The sequence below is a fragment of the Antechinus flavipes genome, chromosome 6, assembly GCF_016432865.1.
Source record: "Antechinus flavipes isolate AdamAnt ecotype Samford, QLD, Australia chromosome 6, AdamAnt_v2, whole genome shotgun sequence".
NCBI lineage: Eukaryota > Metazoa > Chordata > Mammalia > Dasyuromorphia > Dasyuridae > Antechinus > Antechinus flavipes.
Genome location: NC_067403.1, coordinates 119,713,807 through 119,735,527, shown reverse-complemented (window position 1 = coordinate 119,735,527; position 21,721 = coordinate 119,713,807). Strand labels below are relative to the sequence as shown.

Sequence of the window (21,721 nt, the reverse complement as noted above, 5' to 3'; positions counted from 1 at the left end):
CCCTTTCAAATACCTGTATAGTTTCACCTTACATCTTACATGGGGACTCAGAAACTATTTGTCTACTTTGAGAATCGGCAATAATACCTCTATAATATAGAAATTCTGTTTATTCAACATTAAGAAGAAAGGTTGCCATCTGTTTTGCTTCTTTCCTTTCCAAATTTTCCATTTTTATTGCTATCCCACTTACTAAAAATTAAAAAAAAAACCCACAAACCAATTACTACCTTTTGACTTACAAGAATTCCTAATAAAGTTGGTACCATTTTAAAAAAAAAATTGTGCTATTGAATCTTTAGCACTATATAGCACTTAACTTTTATCTCTACCTTATATTCCTACATAAGCATCCTGCCAGGAGCAAGGAACATTCATTTAAAGCTAGGTTCTGAACTGTAATAAGGCAAAAGCCTGTGGAGTTCTTTCATCTTTCCACGAGCGAGCATCCGTATTGGTATGCATTACGCCCCCCTTCTGAGTCATGACTTTACATCTTGTTAAGATGTTTAAGTTTTAAGGCTTCCGATTACTGGATTGATTGCTGCATTTTTCCTTTTATTTCTGGCAGTGGGGATGCTTTTTTGCCTTGAAGATGAAGTGCCTTCTCCCCACCAACCCCCCTTGGTGAGGGGGTGAAGGTGATGGCATGATTTATTGATTACCCCCAGGAATAACCATGGCAGTCTGAAACTGACTTTGACAATGACAGAGATTGACAGTGGAAGGCTTTACAGCTATTCCAACTTCCACAGGGCAGCCTAGAAAAGTCTTGAGTACTGAGCAGGTAAGTAGTCTAACAGTTAAACTCAGTGTAACATTTAACACAAGAAGCACTCAAAAGCCAAAGAGTATCCTCTTGTGACCACCTTGGTTTGCCCTGTTATCCCAGCACATCCTAGCTCCAACATTCTTCACCTGGAAATTTCCTACTGGGCTCTTCTGGGAGGCCAACTACCCCTACATTTAAGTCAGGATGGCCTCTCAATATACCAAGCATAGAGGCTTTAAGAAAGCCAGGTTCTAACCTTGCTCATCTATTGGGACAGTTTTCTCTCCAAAATCACTAATAATTTCCTTATGTTAAAGCTAATGGGCCTTTTTTTTTTTTTTTTAATCTTGCATTCATCTCTTTGACATACATAGCCCTGTTCCCAAATTTACCCCGACAATTTTCTAGAGCCTTAGTCTTTAATCTCTAACTTCAATCTACTTTACCTGGATTTCTTCCTGTCATCTGTTCAAAACTGAACCCATATTTTTATTAATTCCTTCCCCTCCCAATAAAACTAAGTCTGCCTAACATCTCTAATTCTTATTAATGTGAATTCCAGCACATCAAGATTCTTAACATAGGAATCATTTCTAGCTTTTCTGCCCTCTGACTCCAAGGCTAATTAGACAACTCCTGTTCATTCTAACACACAATCTCTCTCTAGTATTTGTCGTATTCTCTCTTTTCAAATTATAATCACCCTAGTTCAAACTCATATTTCTTAACATCTAGACATCTGTAATAACCTCCTATCTGGTCTTTCTACCTTTCTACTGGTCCATTTCTTCTCCAATACTTCATATTGCTGGGTGAATAATCATTTTAACATACTACTGTGGTCAAGTCACTTCTCAACTCAAAAAAACTCTCAATGGCTCCCCAATGCTTCCTGAATAAAGTCTACTTTTACCATTAAAAGGCCATTAAATTAAAATGCCATTAAAAGGCATCTACCATCTTCCTGCAACCTACCTTTTGAGTCAAATTATATGCTATTAATCCCTCATATAAATTCTGCTTTTTAGCTTTTTAACTATTTTCTGTCCTCGGTTCTTAAGTCCACATTCCCTTTTAATACTGAATATGCCATTGTTCTCATGGTCCCCCATAGCTGATATTTCCTTTCCTCATTTCCTCATAATGATGTTTTTCTCTTCAAGGACCAATTTAACTTCCATTTCCTCCATGAAGCCACAGTCAGCAAATTCAAGTTTAAATTCTGGTGCTCCCATTTAAAATCTAATGCCATTCATTCATTTCAATCATGTCTGACTGATCCCATTTCAGAGTTTTCTTGAAAAGGATACTGGAATCGTTTGCCATTTTCTTCTCTAACTCATTTTACAGATGAGGGAAACTGAGGTAGGCAGGTTAAATGACTTGCCCAGGGTCACACAGCTAGTAAGCATCTGAGACAACATCTGAATTCAGGAAAATGAGTTTTTCTGACTTCAGGCCTTGTACTCTATCCACTGTGCCAACTAGCTGCCCCCCAAATCTAATGTAATTCTGAAGAGTCACTTCATTTCTTTGATCCTCAGCTTTCTTATCTATAAAATGGGGTAGTTAGGTTAAATGTTTCTAAGGCTCCTACTCACTCTAAATTCTGTCATGCGATCCCTCCTTTCTCAATGTTATTAGTGCTCTTTCCTGAACCTCTTCTTTGTACTTATCACACTTTCCCTCTAATCATTCTTGTGCCTCCCTGCCTCCTCTGACAACAAAACAATAACATTCAGACATAAGCAAAGAGTAATACAGCTAGATGGCTAGCTAGATTTTTTTTAAAAAGGCAATCAATAGATTTTCTGGATCCTTGCTAAGCCCCAGACATACTTCCTCCAATAATAAATTGTAAACTTCTCAAGAGGAAAACCTGTTAACATCTTTAAATTTTTGTATAACACAAATTACTGTGCATCAAAACACCAAATATGCATAGGAAGAATTGAAATGTTGAATTGATAGGTTGGATTGATAGCTCATGAAACAAACTCAACAGTTGTGTTCATAGGAGAGGTTGTTAGCTAAAGTTTATTTAGTTTGCAACCAAAGCTCTTGATTCTATTTTCACCAACCAACACTTTGTACCTAGCTTGCAACAAATACATGCTTTCAGCATGAAAATCACAATTTTGTCTGTAGAAAGTCAACCACAAGGCAAAACACCTGAGGAACCAGGCACTTCCTTCCTCTTAATTAAGCAATATTTCCTCGGGTCTGTCTGTTGGGACTACTCCCCTTTTCCAATTTTTCCCTTTGTTAAGCAAAGGTTATGGAAGATTTTATATTTTTTTAGTGGACATGGAAGGCAAAAACATTTTAAAATTTGCAAATAGGTCATTTTGAAGAGAATGTGAAAGAAAAAGTCATGTTAATACCCAGGCCTCTAAAAGTCCACAAGAAAAAGAAATGACACTAAGACATTTATTTTCTCTTTTCTTTTGTAAGTACTATAGATAGTAAGTAGCTCATAGTGTTGGTTTTCAGTACCCAAAGTTTAAGTTCACATTATATATTCTTATGTCAAAAAAAAGGAAGCAAAATGAGCTTTATTCTCTCTGTTCCTGTTTGTCTTTGCTAAGTGTATTTCATTTCTCTATCACTAGAACCTTCATGTAAAGTTTTCTTAATGTCTAATTCATTTGTCTTGCTGGCCCATTACAGGCTTCCTATTTTAATAATTAATAATAGGTAACAGTGCTTATTATGTGCCAGGCACTGTGCTAAGCACATTACAATTATTATCTTATTTTATCTTCACAACAACCCTGGGAGTGAGGTGCTATTATTATAGAGAGGAAACAAGGTAGACATAAGATTAAGTGATTTGTGAAGGTCACACAGGTAGTAAAAATCTGAGGCTGGATTTGAGCTCAGTTCTTCCTGACTCTTGGCCTGGTGCTCTATCCATTGCACCATCTGTGTTTGACATAAGCAGGTTAGTTGTTTGTAAAAAGAGATGATAATAATGATGATGATAGCTAACATTCCTATAGCATCTACTATGTGCCACACACCATGCTAAATTACAAATATATAATTTGTATAGACATATAGACATTTATCTGTATCTATACATATATATTTACCACACATAAGTATGCCCACATATCTATACACATATATTAACAACACACACACACACACACACACACACACACACACACACATACACACACAACTATATAATTTGATCCTCACAACAACATGGGCAGAAAGTGCTATAATAACTCCCATTTTATAGTAGAGGCCACTGAGGCAGAGATTAAAAGACTTGCCCAAAATCATATAGCTTAATGACTGTCTGAGGCTGGATTTGAATTCAGGTCTTTGATTCCTATGTACTTTTTTTTTTTTAAATTTAATTTCCCCCCCTATATTCTTTCCAGTATATCACCTTAGTCTTACTTATTCAAGGATCTTATTCTATCAAGGAGGAGACAGTCTATAAACAAGAATTTATAGACTAGAGCCCTAGACTATGATGATGGCCAAAATACATCAATCTTAGTTGTCTAAGAGTTGTTTAAGAGTTTTCAGTGATGGAACCATTAAGATATTGCCACCATTTTCTTAAATCATAAATGAAGGCCTACTCTCAGGTGATGGAGGAGAGCCTGAGATCTTGAAGGTCTGAAGAGGTAGAAAAAGTTTAGGTTTATTATAGGGAGGGTTGGCACAGGGAGTCAGAAGAGTGTGGATAGCCCCTGGTCTCTAGGTTTATTATGGTGCAGATTGGCAGATGAGCAGGTGATTGTGGCTTGTTCCTGTTGAACCTGCCTAATCTTTGAGTATCTATGCATGAGAAAAAGCACGGTTTATTAGTGTCAGCATAGTTGTGCCAGAGTCGGCTGTCTTCAGAAGCTTCTGTATGATAAGAGCACAGGGGGTCACACAATTAAGGGAAAAGGGCTTTTTAAAAAAATGTATTTCAAATGTATTTTTCCATCCCCCTAATAGCTAACATTAATACAGGACTTTAAAGTTTGCAAAATGCATTACAAATACCTCACTTAATCTTTTTATTAAAAAAGAAAAGAAGAATAATTCTTTGTTAGACTGTAGTAAAATGGGAAGTTGTAAGAATCAACATCATACTCCACCTCCTGCTGTCATGGGGAGACGAAGCAAGCGCATGTAGTGGGTAAAGAGGCTGAAGTTGAATCTAGCCTCAAAGGCTTGTTAGCAGAATGACCTTAGGTAAGTCTGTTAATCTCTTAAGCCTTGGTTTGGTCATTTGTTAGGGATTGAACTCCTTGAGGTCCCCTACAGCTATAAACCAATGCTCCAGTGAAGACTGGCCAGGGTAAAGAGAAAAAAAGGATACCTTTAGGTCAAGAAAGGGAACCTGATGAATGGGTTGGTCTGTAATTGGGAAACAGTAGAGGGTAGGAATATTTGGGGAAATGTTTTAAAATTTCTTAGCTAACTTGTGAAGAGAAAGGGAGACCTTGCAGAAATATTTTAAGAATGTAAGAAGATACGTGGAAAAATAGCTAAAATTTTTAGCTCTTTTGCTAAGGGAAAAGGGGACCTTGCAGTAATATTTTGGGAATGTAAGATGATATATGGAAAAATAGCTAAAATTTTTAGCTATCTTGTTAAGGGAAAGGGGGACTTGCTGAAATACTTTGAGAATGTAAGAATATGTATGGAAAAATAGCTAAAATTCTTAGCTATCTTGTTAAGGGAAAAGGGGACCTCGCTATAATATTTTGAGAACATAGCCGGGGGGGCCCCAATGTATGTCCCTGCTGACAGTCTTTCTGTCTCTCTTTTAAAAACAAAACTTAGAACAACAGATGAAAGGGAGGAAAAGAGGGAGCAAGCCAGAAACAGTTTGGGGCTCTTGTGGAGCAGAAGAGCCAGGGCAATACAGAGGAAGAAAGAAATAGGGAATATGCAGGTCAGGTGACGCAAACTAGGGTGATGGATAGATGGGTCTGGATGTGGGAAAGAGCTGGCACCAGTGGGAGGGCTGATATGAGCAAAAAACTACCTATCAATTAGAGCTACTCAAAACTGGAACAAGCTTTCTCCAGGGGCAGTAGGTCCCCCCTTCACTAGAAATCTTCAAGTGAATACTGGATCTGCCTAGCAAAGTCAGATGGGTTCATCACCAGAAGGCTGATCATGGGGGTGACATTTTTAGGTCAGAGCATCTTAGAAAGGGCTCTCATATGTATAAAAGAGGATCTACAGTAATGAAAGGGGCCCCCACACCAATATAATCATAGATCTTTTGGAGGACTGAAGAAAGATGAAATGAGGACCTATGAAAAAGGAGGAAGGTTATGTAATTAACATATAAAAGTGCCTTTTGAAAAAACACCACAATACTTATTTTAAAAAAAGAACTCAATTTTCTAAAGCATGGTAATAAATATATGCTAATCTTTTGCATTAGCATATAAAATATAATATATGCTAATATATATAATATAATATATGGCGGTTCTGGACATTATTCTATTTTTTTTTTTAAATCAAGCTGATTGTTAGTACACTACTGTGGTACACTATGATTATCCTGAAAGATAATCTTCACTTAGATGGGGGGACCAGTGTATCGAATACATTAAAACCTTTTCAGACCTACTAGAGGAGTATTGTATCTAGGATATACTGCAACATATTTAACATATATAGGACTGCTTGCCATCTTGGGGGGGGGGGGAGGAGGGAGGGAAGGGAAAAAATGAAACATAAGTGATTGCAAGGGATAATGCTGTATAAAAATTATCCTGGCATGGATTCTGTCAATACAAAGTTATTATTAAATAAAATTAAAAAAAAAAAAAAAAAAGACCTACTAGAGGAGACAATCCTCCAATTCCTTCTACCTTTGAACCCAAGTCAACCAGTCACAAGACGCCAAAATTTTGAATTCTCTCCACTCTAAACTGTCAGTTACTATTGTGGCCAGAAGATGGCAGAGCAATACTGTACATGAAAAAAATTTAAAAAACCAAAAAACACCAGTATCTCTTTTCAGAGATGATTTTACTTAAAAAAAAAAAAAAAAAAAAGCCCCCTCAACTTTCCTTTTCAGAGCTGCTTTTATAACAAACAGGGGAACTTGGCACGAGACAAAAATAGTATCTGCACAGAATTCCCTAGGAATCTTAGACATTGAACCTGGTACTAATTAGCTGATATGCTAATTGCGTTAGTTTTAATCTGTCTTAAGCCATCTTTTAAAAGTGAGCCCTTTTCTTTGCCATGTTATTTCTGATTCTAAATACATTTAAGAAATAGAAAATAAGGTATAAAGACACTTTTCCAGCTATCTGTGATAATACTAATGGCACTTGGCTAGCCATAATTCAACTGCCACCCAAAGCAGATACCTGATGATTAAATCTGTCAAAAAGAAAAAGTGATTTTTTTCCATAATATAGCAAAACATATTTCTAGGGGTGCTAATAAAAATAAAGTGCTTACCTCTGCCTACTAAATTAAAGTCAGGGGAATAAATAGTAGGAAGAAAAGCATGACTTCCCTCTGAAGACACCATCCCTGCCCCCATGGAGCTGACAATATAGTAATTTTGTGGCATTGTTTCCCCTTTACCTGTTGTTCCTTCACGTAAGGGTGATAAAGACTGCCTTACACCTTCATTAATGTCTTTGTCCTCTGCAAGAGCCTGTGATGTTGCTCTTGCATCAGAGTCCAGCAGCATCTGATTTTCAGTAAGACCAATGTCTGCAAAATGGCTAGTCAATTCACAGTCTTCAAAGTCTGTGGTGATCTGGGGAAGAGGAGGATCCTGGGCAGACATAGAAAAAGTACCTTCCAGAACTAGAGGAGAACCAGGAGGGGACAGAGAGGACAGGGAGGATCTGGAGGAGAGGGACGTCACAGATTTGGGCGGCTCAGTCAATTTTGAAGCATGGCCCGCTGCTGAGGATCCCGATGAGTCACTGTAGCCCAGCTGGCTGTGGGACTTCACCACCTCATTTTCATGAATGGTGGTAATGGGTCCAGAAGGAATGTAACCACTTTTTTCTTGTAATAGAAAGTCCAGTTTATACTGATACTCCAAGTCTGGAATTTGATCCCCTTGGTTGTTATAATAGAGCTCTGTGGAACTGAGGGAATTGAGTGACCCTCTGCTAGAGGTGTTCAGAGACCCCCGACTGGATGCCAATGACCCCAGACTGCTCCCTGAAGACATGGACAAGGTACTGGCGGAGAGACTGAAAGAAAACCAAACACAAAACACTTAAGAAGATATAAAAATTTGAAAGATCTGGCAAGTCTGACTATAATTTTTTGCTTTTCCAAACATCATCAGGAGAATGGATGTTATCCAAAAATAAAATGTCATTAGCTATCATTAGACTTTTCCACATTTAATTGTAAATTTATATTCTTGTGCTATGAATGTTTTAATCTATAATAAGCAATTCTACAATTATTAAAAATAATTATATCAGGGCAGCTAAGTGGTGCAGTGGATAGAGCACCAGCCCTGAAGTCAAGAGGACCTGAGTTCAAATTTGACCTCAGACACTTAACACATCTTAACTGTGTGACCCTGGGCAAGTCACTTAACCCCAACTGCCTCAGCAAAAAAAAAATAGTAATAATAATATTAATTATGTCTTTTTCTAAATCTTAAAAAAAAAATCCAAGACAATGTCCAAAGGGCTATAAAACTGTGCAAACCTTTTGATCCAGCAGTGTCTCTGTGTCTGTATCCCAAAGACTTAATTAAAAAAAAAAAAAAAAAAAAAAAAAAAAAAAAAAAAAGGAAAAAGGAACCATACAAACAAAAATGTTTGTTAGCAGCTTTTCTTAGAGTGGCAAAAAACTAGAAACTGAGTGGATGCCCATCAACTGGGGAATGACTAAACAAAGTTGTGGTATATGAAGGCAAGGGAATATTATTGTTCTATAAGAAATGAGGAGCAGGTCATTGTCATTAATGAAAGCAATGGCAGCATCAGCAGTATGACCATCTTCTCACTTGCAAGGTCACATTCAAAGTTTGTTGAATGTAAGAATTGTTTCTGGCTTCTTTCTTTGAACTCCAGTATATATTACAATTCCCTGCACATAACTGATGTTTAATAAATGATCACTGAATTGAAATACAAAGTAAAATAAAGCTATAAAAGATTTTTCCTAAAATGGAGATCTGACCATTTTGGCATTTCTCTTTCTCCCACTAAATAAACTTAAATATCTCTCAGGAAAAAAATAAATAAATGAAAAAGAAAGGAAAGAAGGAAGGAAGGAAGGAAGGAAAGAAGGAAGGAAGGAAGGAAGGAAGGAAGGAAGGAAGGAAGGAAGGAAGGAAGAAGGAAGGAAGGAAGGAAGGAAAGAAGGAAGGAAGGAAGGAAGGAAGAAAAGAAAGAAAGAAAGAAAGAAAGAAAGAAAGAAGAAAGAAAGAAAGAAAGAAAGAAAGAAAGAAAGAAAGAAAATAATAAGAACAGATTGATTTCAGAAAGACTTACATGAACTGATGCTGAGTGAAATGAGCAGAACCAGGAGAGTATTGTATTCAACAACAACAAAAATGTGTTTTGATCAACTGTAATGGATTTGGTTCTCAATAATAAGGTGATTCAAGGCAATTCTAATATACACAGTAAAGAAAATGCCATCAGCATTCAGAATTTTCTATGGAAAGTGAATTGGATTGAAGCATAGTATTTTTACTTTTTTGTTTGCATTTTTTTCTTTCTCATGTTTTTTCCTCCTTTTGGTCTTATTTTTCTTGCACAAAATAACAAATATGGAACTATGTTTAAAAGGATTGCACATATTTAACCTTTGCTTTGATGTTTTAAGGAGGGGGAAGTAAGGGAGAAATGTTGAAAACTATCTTTACCTGTATTTGGAAAAATAAAATACTACTAAAAGAATTCAAGGTCAAATGTAATGAATAAATATACTTGCTGGTATAGTTACCTCTGAAGCTACTATACAACTTTACAGCAAAAAAAAAAAAAGTGTGGGAAAAGGAGAAAATACATTAAAATACAAAGTGTCCACTTGGATTATTTTGTTTCCAGGAACAATAAGTACTTGGAGATTTTCTTCTTTTCTTTGTCTTTTTAAAAAAAGAAACACGAAGATAAAGAATTTGAACTAAGGTTGTGTCATGTCTGTTTTCTTCTGTTCTTTTTACGTAGATATATGTAAGGATTGCAACTTTAAACAATATAAGGGAATATGCTATTAATTTTTTTAAGGCAATTGCTCTGAAGCTGGAAAAGTCTTTTTCTAAGTAGTAAAGAATGCATTTGTAAAGCATAAAATATTCTTTATATTCCTAAAAATTACAGCAAAATATTCTGAGGATTGGTTGAAGAAGAACTTCTTTGCTCAAATTCAGAACATATTCATAACCATGTGATCATGAATTTTTTATAAAAATACAGTTATGTAATTTTAAATCATCCCTATCTTAATACAAATATCTTGTTTTTTAGCATGTCAGAGTAACTATAAGACATTTTCAACTCAAGAACATAAAAAAGATGAAATGGAAGAAAATAAAAGGCAAATTCCAATTTGCCCGAGATGGAGCATAATCTGTCCTCCGCCCCGAAATGATAAAATGAGCTTTAGAGAATTCATGTGTGAGAATATGAAATGCAGGCTCACCTTTTAATCTGTGAATGCAAATAAGTAGTTAACTTTGTAGTTTCTTCAAGTCTTTGTAGCAGTGCCTTTTTTTTCTCTTCCAATTTGAGCCTAGAAAAACACAATAAAGAATAATTATTTTAAAATGTTTCAGTAAATGAATAAGGCTAAGTAGGTTAAGGAAAAAATATGAGGTAAAGAAAATATTCCTATTATTATAATGTCTCAAAAGCCTAGATTATAAACTCAGAGTGCCCAGAAACTATTCTGCCTTTTTTTCTTCTATCTCTCCAATGTATTTATCTTTTATGATATTTTCCATGGAAACAACATTCAATAATTTTAGAGAGAATAAAGTTGGAGAAAACAAAGTTAAGAAATGAGGAAATAATAGAAATAAATAAATAAGGAGAATTAAGCAGACTGAACAAAACAGAAACAAATAACTTCATTATGATTTTAAAATCAAAATACAACCAAATTGTCATTTTAAAATGGATTATCAAACTATTTAAAACCTCCAGGGATAGGAGAGAATAAAAACAGATAGAAAGCCTTAATAATATATGAAAACATATACTGTACAGATTTAATATTAAATTTCTGTATTTCACATTATAGAAATATCAAACTGTAATAATTAAATATTACAAATAGCCAGTCAATTTATTGTATTAAATAAGAATATAGAACTTTCATTTTAAGATTGATGAAAAAATTCTCAATCAAGAACAAAAACACTTATTATTTTAACCAGGCTGTAAATAAGTCATGACATAAAATTATTTTCAGTTTGACTATTTAGGGAAGAAGACATAAAAGTGACTAGTAGGTCATTTCTACTTATAGCACATTACCTGTATCCATCATATAATACTTAAACAACAAAAGAGTTTGTGAATTTAAAATAAAGGATTATTTTTACCGAGGTAATTCTAGACTTAGAAAAACAAGTCACCTTGAAATATATCAAACATGAGGAGTTTGTAAACTACCTATGAAAAACTCGAATTGTATTTTCCTAATTCAACTAGACAAATATTTATTAGGGATTATAGGTAAAGCTTCCTTACAATGACCTATCATAGTGATGAGTAATAAATATAAAAATCAGCCCATTTTCTTTGAAGAAAAAAAATTCTCTTATTTCTAAACTCTTTGAAATATTATGTATGTTTTAGGTACTAGAGAAACATGCCCATATTTTATTTATAAGCATTTCCTTTGAAAGTGTCAACACCACAATCACTATTTTTTTTAAATCAAAAGTAATTCTTGGCATTTTTCTTTAATGTTTCAAGAGGTGTTAAATTTCTGTTTCATGGTTTTTCAAAGGTATGTTTTAGAAAGTATTGGAAGCAGGTGTTAAGGTGGCTGTTTATTTTAACGCAAAACTATAAACAAAAAACCAATGATGAGGAAAAAAAGAATCAACAAAATAAGTAACAAAAATAAAGGTATTTAAAGGCCTGGGAAAAGCTAAGTAGTTGGCAAAATCTATGTCTTTTGAAAGAAACATTTTAAAATGAATTTTTAAAACAGAACTCACAAAAAGAATTCCATATCAAGGCTATACTGAGAATTTAACTTTGCATTAAAAAGTGAAGATTTGTTATTTTTTAAAAATTGAGGCAAGTTGATACTTTAGTCTTCTTTGACCATCTTGGCCCAGAGGACACCTCCATTTCTGAATGTCTATTACAAGCAATGCCTAAAAAATTCCCTTGGCAATTAATCATGCAATTTCCTGTGACATCTTTTTCAATTATGATCTTGGATTGTCATTTAACACTTTTATTTAACTTTTCTGATGTCCTATTTTGCCCTCTTTGTCAAAACTGGAAACTTCTTAAAAGTAAAGACTATATATTCCATTTGTTTATTATCCCCTTATCCACCATCCTCCATCTGCCCACTGTCTGAAACAGTGATGTCCACATGATAGATAGTCCCAATGTCTGTTGGCTGCATCTTTTTCTTTTAATAACAAAAAGTATTCAAATCTTACTAGTTGAATCATAATTCTGTTTCAACTCTCAGAAACCAGACATTAAAATGGTTTTAATAGTTAAAAAAAAAAAATCAAAAGACATCAACTTCTTTATAACTTCTTTAAAAAGAATTGAATGTCAAAATAGTAAGACAAATAAGTTCATGGTAAATATCCTAAAATTCACAATGATATATTAAAGAAAGTTACCATAGGAGCTACTGTGAATCCTATGAAAAACCATTGTGTCTTAATACTTTCAGTAATACTATATGTGGCAGAAATGTAAAAACCAAATCATAAATTATCCATCTTTTCCCCATGAACAATTTTTTTCACCTGATAATTTTCTAAAATGTAATTTGTTCCATTAGTCTTTCTTATTTCCTGAATAAGAAAAAAGGATAACCCCAACAAGGCACTTAATTTTTTGGTACTCCAAGATAGTCTCTAAGACAACACAAGCTGCAGAACAGAGTAAGTGTTGGTCTGAAAGCACAGATCTAAGTCCAGAAAATTTCCCCGATACACTCATTCACAAAATGGTGAACACGTTCTTTATTTATTCTAAGATAGTAAGTGATGCAAAACTGACAAGGCAGTGTAGAGAACTCTCAAAGAGTAGAATTATATAATTCTATAGAGTGACTGCAAATTCACAGAGATTCACAAATTCACAAATTCACTGCAAATACCACTATTACAGATGATGTGTTGTCATGGAAAAAAAAAAAGCCCTCATGATAAATGAAAGAAGAATTTGGGGGCACAGAAAAAAAGCTATGCTGTTCGATAGCTGTGCAGGTATTAAAAGGAAACCACTGGGGAAAAGGGCACATTTGTCCAATGCTGAATTTTTTTAATGCAGAAAATCTCATTTTATAAGTTTCATCTTTGCCATTAACTGCTCCCATCTTGACAATGCAGTGACAAACTGCTTTCTAAGATGCAAAAACAGAAATATATACAAAAAATAAGAAAAAAATTAATGAAAGGGAAGAATGGAAAAAAAAAAGTTTTTTTTAAAATCACAATGGGCCATTGACTCACTTTCTAAAGATTGTTATTTGACTCTTCATTGTGACCTTCTCATTCTGAGATAATCATCCAGCACTTTCATAAACAGTCAATACAGAACAATAAAATACACAGATATCCAGAAATGTAATGACTTCCACTTGGGAGAGGGTGCATGAGATTTAGAATCTGACTAAATTCAGATACTAAAAGTTCATTAGGAGGCTCACACTTCAGTGATGTGTAAAACTAAATTATAGATAGTCATTCTCTATTTTCTACCTCTTCCTACCCTGCCCTGAAAAGGGAAACCACATATACTAATATTTCTCCATCAAAAAGAAATTTAAGCTATAACATGAATGCAAAACAAAAAGTCAAAATTCACTTCCTGTATAGCTGAATCATCCAGCAAAGCCAGGCTATATCTTTCCTGTCAAAAGGGAAAACGTCTGTCAGGGAATTCCTAAACTGAATATACCACATTCTCCCCTCTGGAGGCTGCTTGTAGGTATAGCCAAGACCCAGGTAGTCTCAGGACACAATGATAACTGATGATATATATATATATATATATATATGTATGCTGCTATTTTTAGCAGCATATTAAACACTTATCAAGTGTCTCAATTAAGAGTAGGCAACCAGAACACAAAAATATGACCCTCCATATGCATTATTACCTAAGATTATGATAGTTTTTAGTTCTTTAGGACACTACCTTGGCTATCTCAAAGAACTTTGGAATTCTAGGTATTTATCACATTACCCCTTTTAATCAGACTATACATGTCTTATCTCATTACACTTTAAGCCTCCTGAGCGGAGAGACACAATCACCCCAATTTTTGTATTTTTAGTACCATGGACAGGGCAGGTAGATGATAAATATTGGATTAAGCTTTTTAAAAATAAGACCTGTAACACTTAAGTAACACAAAAGATAGATATCAACAGATTTATGTACAGTTAGAGGGAATTCTCTCTTGAAGTGCTCCAAGGAATCCATTTCATGACCTCAGGCTGTTTAACATTTTTATCAACCATTTGGATTAGACCATGACTGACACAGTTATTAGGTCTGAAGACAGAAAGTTGGAAGAGAGAACAGGCCAAGATGTCAGATGATAGAACTGGAATACATCTAAAAGATGTCCACAGACTAGAACAACGGGCAGGATATAATAAATTGAAATTTAAAAGGAATACAATCCCTGGGATTGAAGAATCAACTTCACAAGTAGATGATGAGGGAAGCATGGTTAAACAATAGTTCCAATTTTAAAAAACAAGTTCTAGGGTTTTTAGTAAATTATCAGTTTGACACAGTAACTAAGCCAGTCCAATGCGGAATAAAAAGAAGCAGGCTCAGAAGTAAAGTGACAGTCACTCCATCAAACAACAATCTGTCTTGATTCTACTCTATAACAAGAAGGTAAATAGGATGTGAGAGAGGGCTGGAGATTAGAACATATAAGAATTAGTTGGGGGTGTTTAATATGAAGAAGACTTCACTTGATGGGGAGTTTGTATGTAGAAGTACTTTTTTTCTGGAGAGAGAGAACAAAGAACTAAAAACAATGCATACAAGATGCAGAGACACATTTAGGCTCAATCTAAGGGAAAATCTCTCAATACACTGAGTTGTCCAAAATGGACTGGACTAGTGAATTCCCCCTCATCACAGATCTCCCTTTAAAAGCAGGATGTGGGAAATAGTATAGGGATGATTAGAGTGTAAATTTCTCAGAGGTAAGGAGTGTGTGAGTGTGAGTGTGTGTGTGTGTGTGTGTGTGTATTTGATTCTTTTTGTACCCCCAGTGTTTAAAATAAAATGTTAATTGACTGATTCTTGTTCTAATGTGGGTTATACTTAATGTTACCTGAAGTTCTGTAATTCTGTGACTATTATTTAGATGCATCTGTGATCTCATCAGGGTGCATACTGCCTCCACTGATGCTGATCATAATCCCTCTAAAACCCCAAATCCTATAGGAGGTTTATCTAGATCTTTCTATATATCCTTTATAGAAAATCACCAACACACTGGCCTCTTCTAAGACCACATTAGGCTAGCTAGCCATCTGGCTGCCCAAGAACTGCTGGCAGACCTATCCAACATGTTGGCTTTACATCACTTCTTTTCACATTTTATGAATTGTCCCCTATCTTTTTTTTTTTTTTTCCAGGATTCGTAACACTGATTTACATTTTTTTCCCCTCACCAAGCTGAATATCTTTTAGAATTCATCCAAAAGAAAACAAAAGGATTTCATATTCTCTACATCTTTCAGTTGATTCTAAAACTAGAAAAATGTAGTCTATTGTAGAAAATCATCTGCAAAAATTAACCTTTACATATTTTCATCCTAGATACCCTTAATATATGCACAGACTTATAAATGACACTTTAAGGAGATAAGGAAGCAGGTAGATAGATTGAGAGGGAGGCGATTGCCTTTTCTGACTCTTTCTCTATATGTCTTTCCATTCTTTTGGTACTTTTTTAAAGATCACATTGAAAAATCAATCCCAGAGTACTTTAACATTAGATTATCGCCAACATAACCTTCTTTTCTGTCTATATGGTCCAAGTTTAACTGTTCTTCCCCCAACAAAATATAAGCAACTTGGGAACAGAGGACTACTGAATTCTTTGTCATGTATATAACAGATGCTTAATAAATGTTAGTTAATTGACTGATTTGTATTAAATGCCTCCTCAAAGAGCAAAATCTACATGGTTTGTTCTCTATAACTGGCTTCTTTGAATTTTTTCCTTTTGTTATTTAAGGTTCATGTAGACACAGCCGCCTTCATTAGAGTATTGGCAATAAAGACAGAAACAAAAAAGCAAAAAATAAATGAGGAATACAAAATATTTCCAAGCATATTTTTTGCCAGTGATTGTAGGTATTTTAAAAGAAAATACAAGTCACAGAGAAGAGAAATAATGTGAATTTCTTGACCAGAGACCTGGCAAAGGCAGCAATACCTATTAGGGAGAGGTTCCATGACATACCCTAAGGGCATGTCTTCACTGTTTCTCCACCCCCTCAGCTTCACATTAGCTCAGCTTCTGGAAGGAAGGCCAAGCCTTTGGAGAAACCCTTATCTGCCTGTATTAATCAGCAGGGACTACATTTCCAAAGCCTAACTGGAGGAGTTAATTACAACCTAATCTAAACGGCTCTATTTCTATATCTCCTAAATGATTGGTTTACAGAAATGGGCCCCTTCAGGTTAAATGATCAATTTACATCTTCCTACCAAAACAAAGTCTGAAAATTGCTTCAAGTTCTCCCCTTCACGTTTGCACCTGCTTCTGAGGGGGGTTTCAACTGACAAACAAAAGCCAATTGAACATTCTGTGACCTGTAAAAATATCAAAGGCAGTTAGGGAAGGTTGTATTTTCTCAGCAAAACAAAAAGCAATAAACCTCTGCATTCTTGTGAGTAATAAAACTGAGAATAGGAAATTTCAGGTGCTGTAACACTCCAGATAATCTTCATTATCAGAGGGCAATAGTTTACAGCTATTGTTATAAAAGCTAGTAAATGATGTTCTACATTTCTGATGACATGTCAGCATTCCTTGTTATTTAACATCTGTCACCAGTATTTTCGGGAGTCTAACACACCCAGGACAAATGAAGTGGCCAAGCACATATTGGGGGTGTGGGAGGGAGTAAGTGTGTGAATGTGTGTGTGTGTGTGTGTGTGTGTGTGTGTGTGTGTGTGTGAGAGAGAGAGAGAGAGAGAGAGAGAGAGAGAGAGAGAGAGAGAAAGAGACATAGAAATAAATATAAAGAGAGGGACAGGGAGAGGAAGAGAGGGACAAGAAGAGAGACATGGCCATTAATTAAGCCATTCTACAGAATATTTCCTGGAAGGAAATGGCTCATTGTGGTCTAGTTCAAATCCTACAAAATGGTCCAGAGCTTAAGCCACAGTGGGAGACATTTGAGGTGACCACAAGGATGAAACATACCTCTCAGCAAGGGCTCGACTGGGCGTGTTTTTCACAGACAGCAGCTCTTCCTCTAGAAGCTTCCTTTGGCCTTCTAAGTAGTCCAATTCACCCTGACTACGTTTTTGAGGTGTAACAAACTGAAGCTCTTTCAAAAATTCTTCTTTTTCATTAATCAACATCAGTTTCTCCTTCTCGACATCCAAGTCCCCAGGCCAGGGCTCATTGTCTAACTTGGATAGTTCAATTTTTAAATTGGCCATGCTAAGGGGAAAAAACAAAAAAAAGCAAAGGAAATAAGCATATTTTACAATTTCTAGAAAAGGAAAAATTCAAGACAGCTTATATGTGGACTAAAATGTCAATAATTTAATTAACTGGAAAGGAATTTTTCCTGGTCTGAGGCCATCCTAAAACAATCCTTAACCGTAGTCTTTCTGTGATTTCAAGGTTCCCTCTGTCCTTGTTAAATCATGTAATCCAAGTAATTCATTTTCCCAAGAATGGAAAGTAGGATATAGACAGGAGGAGTCAAGTTCCAGAGAAAACAAAACAGTAAATATTCCAATGTGAGTGATATGTGGAAGGCTCCTAACCATTTCTATTCCCCATTGATTACAGGAGTTTGAAACTCTATGATTAGCATTTAATTCATAGAATTAGAGATACAAACTAGAAGGGGGAGCCCAGGTTTTCCAACATCCTACCCTGTTAATATCCCTCATTTTTCAGAAAAAGAAATTAAGGCTCAGAGACATTAAATGATTTGCCTAAGAAATCACAAATGGTTAGGCAGCAGAGGAGCTAAACCTTAAATCTAGTACTTTTTCCACTAAATGCAAATACTTTTGATGGGGACATCACTTTAGTTCCTGGAGCATCATATTCATCTCTACCTATATATCATTTTAGGCTCAGAAACATTACAAGTAGAATATAAGCTACCTGATGGCAGGACCTGTTTTTCATTTTATTTTTTAATATTATATACATATATTTCAAATACATATTACATATATGTATATATGTAAATATTTATAAATGTATATGTGTATATGTGTGTGTGTGTGTGTGTGTGTGTGTGTGTGTGTGTGAAAGAGAGAGAGAGAGAGAGAGAAAGAGAGAGAGAGAGAGAGAGAGAGAGAGAGAGAGAGAGAGACAGTAAATAGCAGATGCTTAGGAAAAGATGATTAAACTTATTTGATCAGGACAGTGAACAAGTGATTCAGGCCCAGAGATGCTGTTATTAAAATGAAAGAGAGATGGGAAAACAGAAGAACTGATATGGTTTTGTCAAGTAATATCCAAAAAACCTCTTTTCATACTGCCAATTCTCTCATCCCCCAACTTCACCCCCCCCCCCCCAAATTAGGGCAAAGTCAGTGACCTGCAGGCTTCCTCCCTATGTGCATTCTCCTCAGGCTATAATTTTTGGCAGCCTCTTTCCCCTTCCTTGGTAACTGTAAACTGGCTTCACCTGCATAAATATTTTAGGGTGAGGGACACAAAATGTGATTTACCCTGAGGCTCCTACTTCTTAGAAATTAATTCTGGTGTTAGTAATTTTTTAATATTTTATTCTTACTTTATTTTTTTGTCCAGTTTTTTAAAAAATTAAATATTTTCCAAAAAGCAGATAGTTAAGAATAAGAGGATAGTGGGCACCAGTGGACATCAGAAAAATGAAAAATGGTGTGAAAATAGGACCCTCTCATTTTCAGAAATAAACACTTTTCCAAGTTTACATTTTTATCCAGACAAGGCTTTAGCCTCAATTAAAAGCTCAATGTTGACACTGGGTTAGTCTGAGTACCAATCAAGAAGACTGAATTCTACAGCCCCACTGATATAATATTAAAGCAATAATGTTTCATTACGAAACAAAAGAAGAAAAGAGATGTTTTTACTAGTTTGATTATAGGCAGAAAATTCAAAGGGCACTATTTATTTAAAGAGCACATTATGGTCTCTCCTGAAGCAGTCAGTATTCCTGTAAAAAATGGCAGTGTGATAGGAGTGAGATACCAAGGAGCATATAGCAGGAGAAAATAAAATCATGAGGGAAGAACAACTCTCTCACCTCCCACCATATAAAAATCTAATCAAAAATAAAGTCAGAAATGATCTTATATTCTACCACGATAAGCCTTTTGTTCTAACCAAAAACATATTTGCCATATCCAATTGGCACTTGTATGGGTGGGGTACTTCTGATTTTTATCCGCCATCTGCACTTACGATGGATGTAACATCAGCTATTCTTCAGCTTTCTCCACAAAACTATAAACAACTGCCTCAACATACTGGAAAATTAATCATCAAAATGCTAAATAAGCATGATATTATTAGCTTCATTAAGCACATAAAACAAAGTAGAAGGAGAAAACAGGTTTGAGAGAAACAAAACCCACTCCTTTATTTATTCAGAATTCAGTAGGAAAAAGCATTTTCAACATAAGCACAGACCCCTGAAATTTATCTTCCTTTCAATATTACTAGTAGCTTTACAATAAAATTAAAAATGGTCATATAAGAGAGCTGCCTCTAAAAATGGGCAAAAGCCAGTATCTTCAATTGTGGTGTGAAGTAATTAATGAAACATACTGGGGGCAGATTTGTATAAAGGTGGGGAGAAAAGGACACTTTTTTTTTTTTTTTAAACAAGTCAAGCATGAAATAGCTGCTGAATTTCAGATGTATTTTCTAGAGGATGCTTCAAGGTAAAAGAATTTGAATAAAAGAATATGAACAAAAATGTTTAGAATTCCTAGGAAAAAAGGCAATTTAACTTTCTGTTATTTGTAATGGTAAACTAAGCAGAGAAAAACTTACAGATTTCCTTGCACATAGTAGGCATGCAAATGTTTAATGAATTAAGGGTCCAAAATTTGATTTTATCCCACGTTTCAGGGATGAAAAGTTATGTAAGGAATTCAGTAGTATAAAGAGATGGCCTTAGGCATGCATACGTCCCCAATGTAGATTTCTTGCTATGGAGGTCGTTTCTTATGACTTATTTCACTCAATGAAATGTATAAAATTTCTGAATTATAATCAAAAAAACTCTCTCTGCTGCTTTTGCTTCACTAAAGAAGTATAGCTTGGAGTCATACAATTCTCAAATCTTATACCTTGCTGTGTCCCAATGCTAGAGCAGCAGGATGCATCTATTTGCTATTTTATACGGGCATGAAAATACACTAAAAATGAATTTGTGCTTGTTCTAATCATTCAATCAACAGATATAATACAAATAACAGCTAGCATGTAGCGAGCACTTGAAAGTTTGCAAAGCACTTTACCTGAGTTATCTGATTTGATTCCTTAGCATGTATAAGGCATAACAGAGGACAGAAAGTGAAGTCTAAGAGATATTTCCTGCCCTCAAGGAACATAACAATCTAACTAGTTTAAACTTAAAAGGCACTGCAATGACAGCCTCTTTAAATACAACCTGTCAGTTCACCTTCACTAATGGGGGTAAGTGTATATACATGTTTTGTAAATTTTCTGTAAATATAACAGTGTTGTAGGTTTTTCTTGTTAAAATTGGGCTAGAGAGTGTTTCTATTGGGCTTATACCCCAAAGAGATACTAAAAAAGGGAAGGGGACCTGTATGTGCCAAAATGTTTGTAGCAGCCCTGTTTGTAGTGGCTAGAAACTGGAAAATGAATGGATGCCCATCAATTGGAGAATGGCTGGGTAAATTGTGGTATATGAATGTTATGGAATATTATTGCTCTGTAAGGAATGACCAGCAGGATGAATACAGAGAGGCTTGGAGAGACCTACATGGACTGATGCTAAGTGAGATGAGCAGAACCAGGAGATCATTATACACTTCGACAACGATATTGTATGAGGATGTATTCTGATGGAAGTGGATTTCTCTGACAAAGAGACTTAACTGAGTTTCATTGGAGAAATGATGGACAGAAACAGCTACACCCAAAGAAGGAATACTGGGAAATGAATGTGAACTATTTGCATTTTTGATTTTCTTCCCGAGTTATTTTTACCAATATGTATTGTATCTAGGATATACTGCAACATATTTAACATATATAGGACTGCTTGCCATCTTGGGTGGGGGGGAGGAGAGAGGGAGGGGAAAAAACGAAACATAAGTGATTGCAAGGGATAATGTCGTGTAAAAATTATCCTGGCATGGATTCTGTCAATACAAAGTTATTATTAAATAAAATTTAAAAAAAAATAAAAAAAAAAATAAAATTGGGCTAGAGAAATAAAGGGGTTTTTCCCCCCTTTAATTAAACTTATCAAACAAACTTGAATTTTGATTCTTTGTAGATATATTTAGAGAGAATAAATGCTAATAGCCAGGTTGGTAGGTGGCATGTGATATA

General features: G+C 35.1%; 1 protein-coding gene across 1 annotated transcript in view; it reads right to left on the bottom strand.

The window, feature by feature from the left end:
* The window catches only part of WWC2 (WW and C2 domain containing 2), a 234,819-nt gene that overhangs the window by 58,008 nt on the left and 155,090 nt on the right, over window positions 1–21,721 (bottom strand). Inside the window, exons 9-11 of the mRNA XM_051966292.1 lie at window positions 17,375–17,617; window positions 10,397–10,486; window positions 7,352–7,977 (exon numbers count right to left, since the gene is read on the bottom strand). Of these exons, the coding sequence (XP_051822252.1) occupies window positions 7,352–7,977; window positions 10,397–10,486; window positions 17,375–17,617 (959 nt within the window). The remainder of the gene's footprint in view (window positions 1–7,351; window positions 7,978–10,396; window positions 10,487–17,374; window positions 17,618–21,721) is intronic.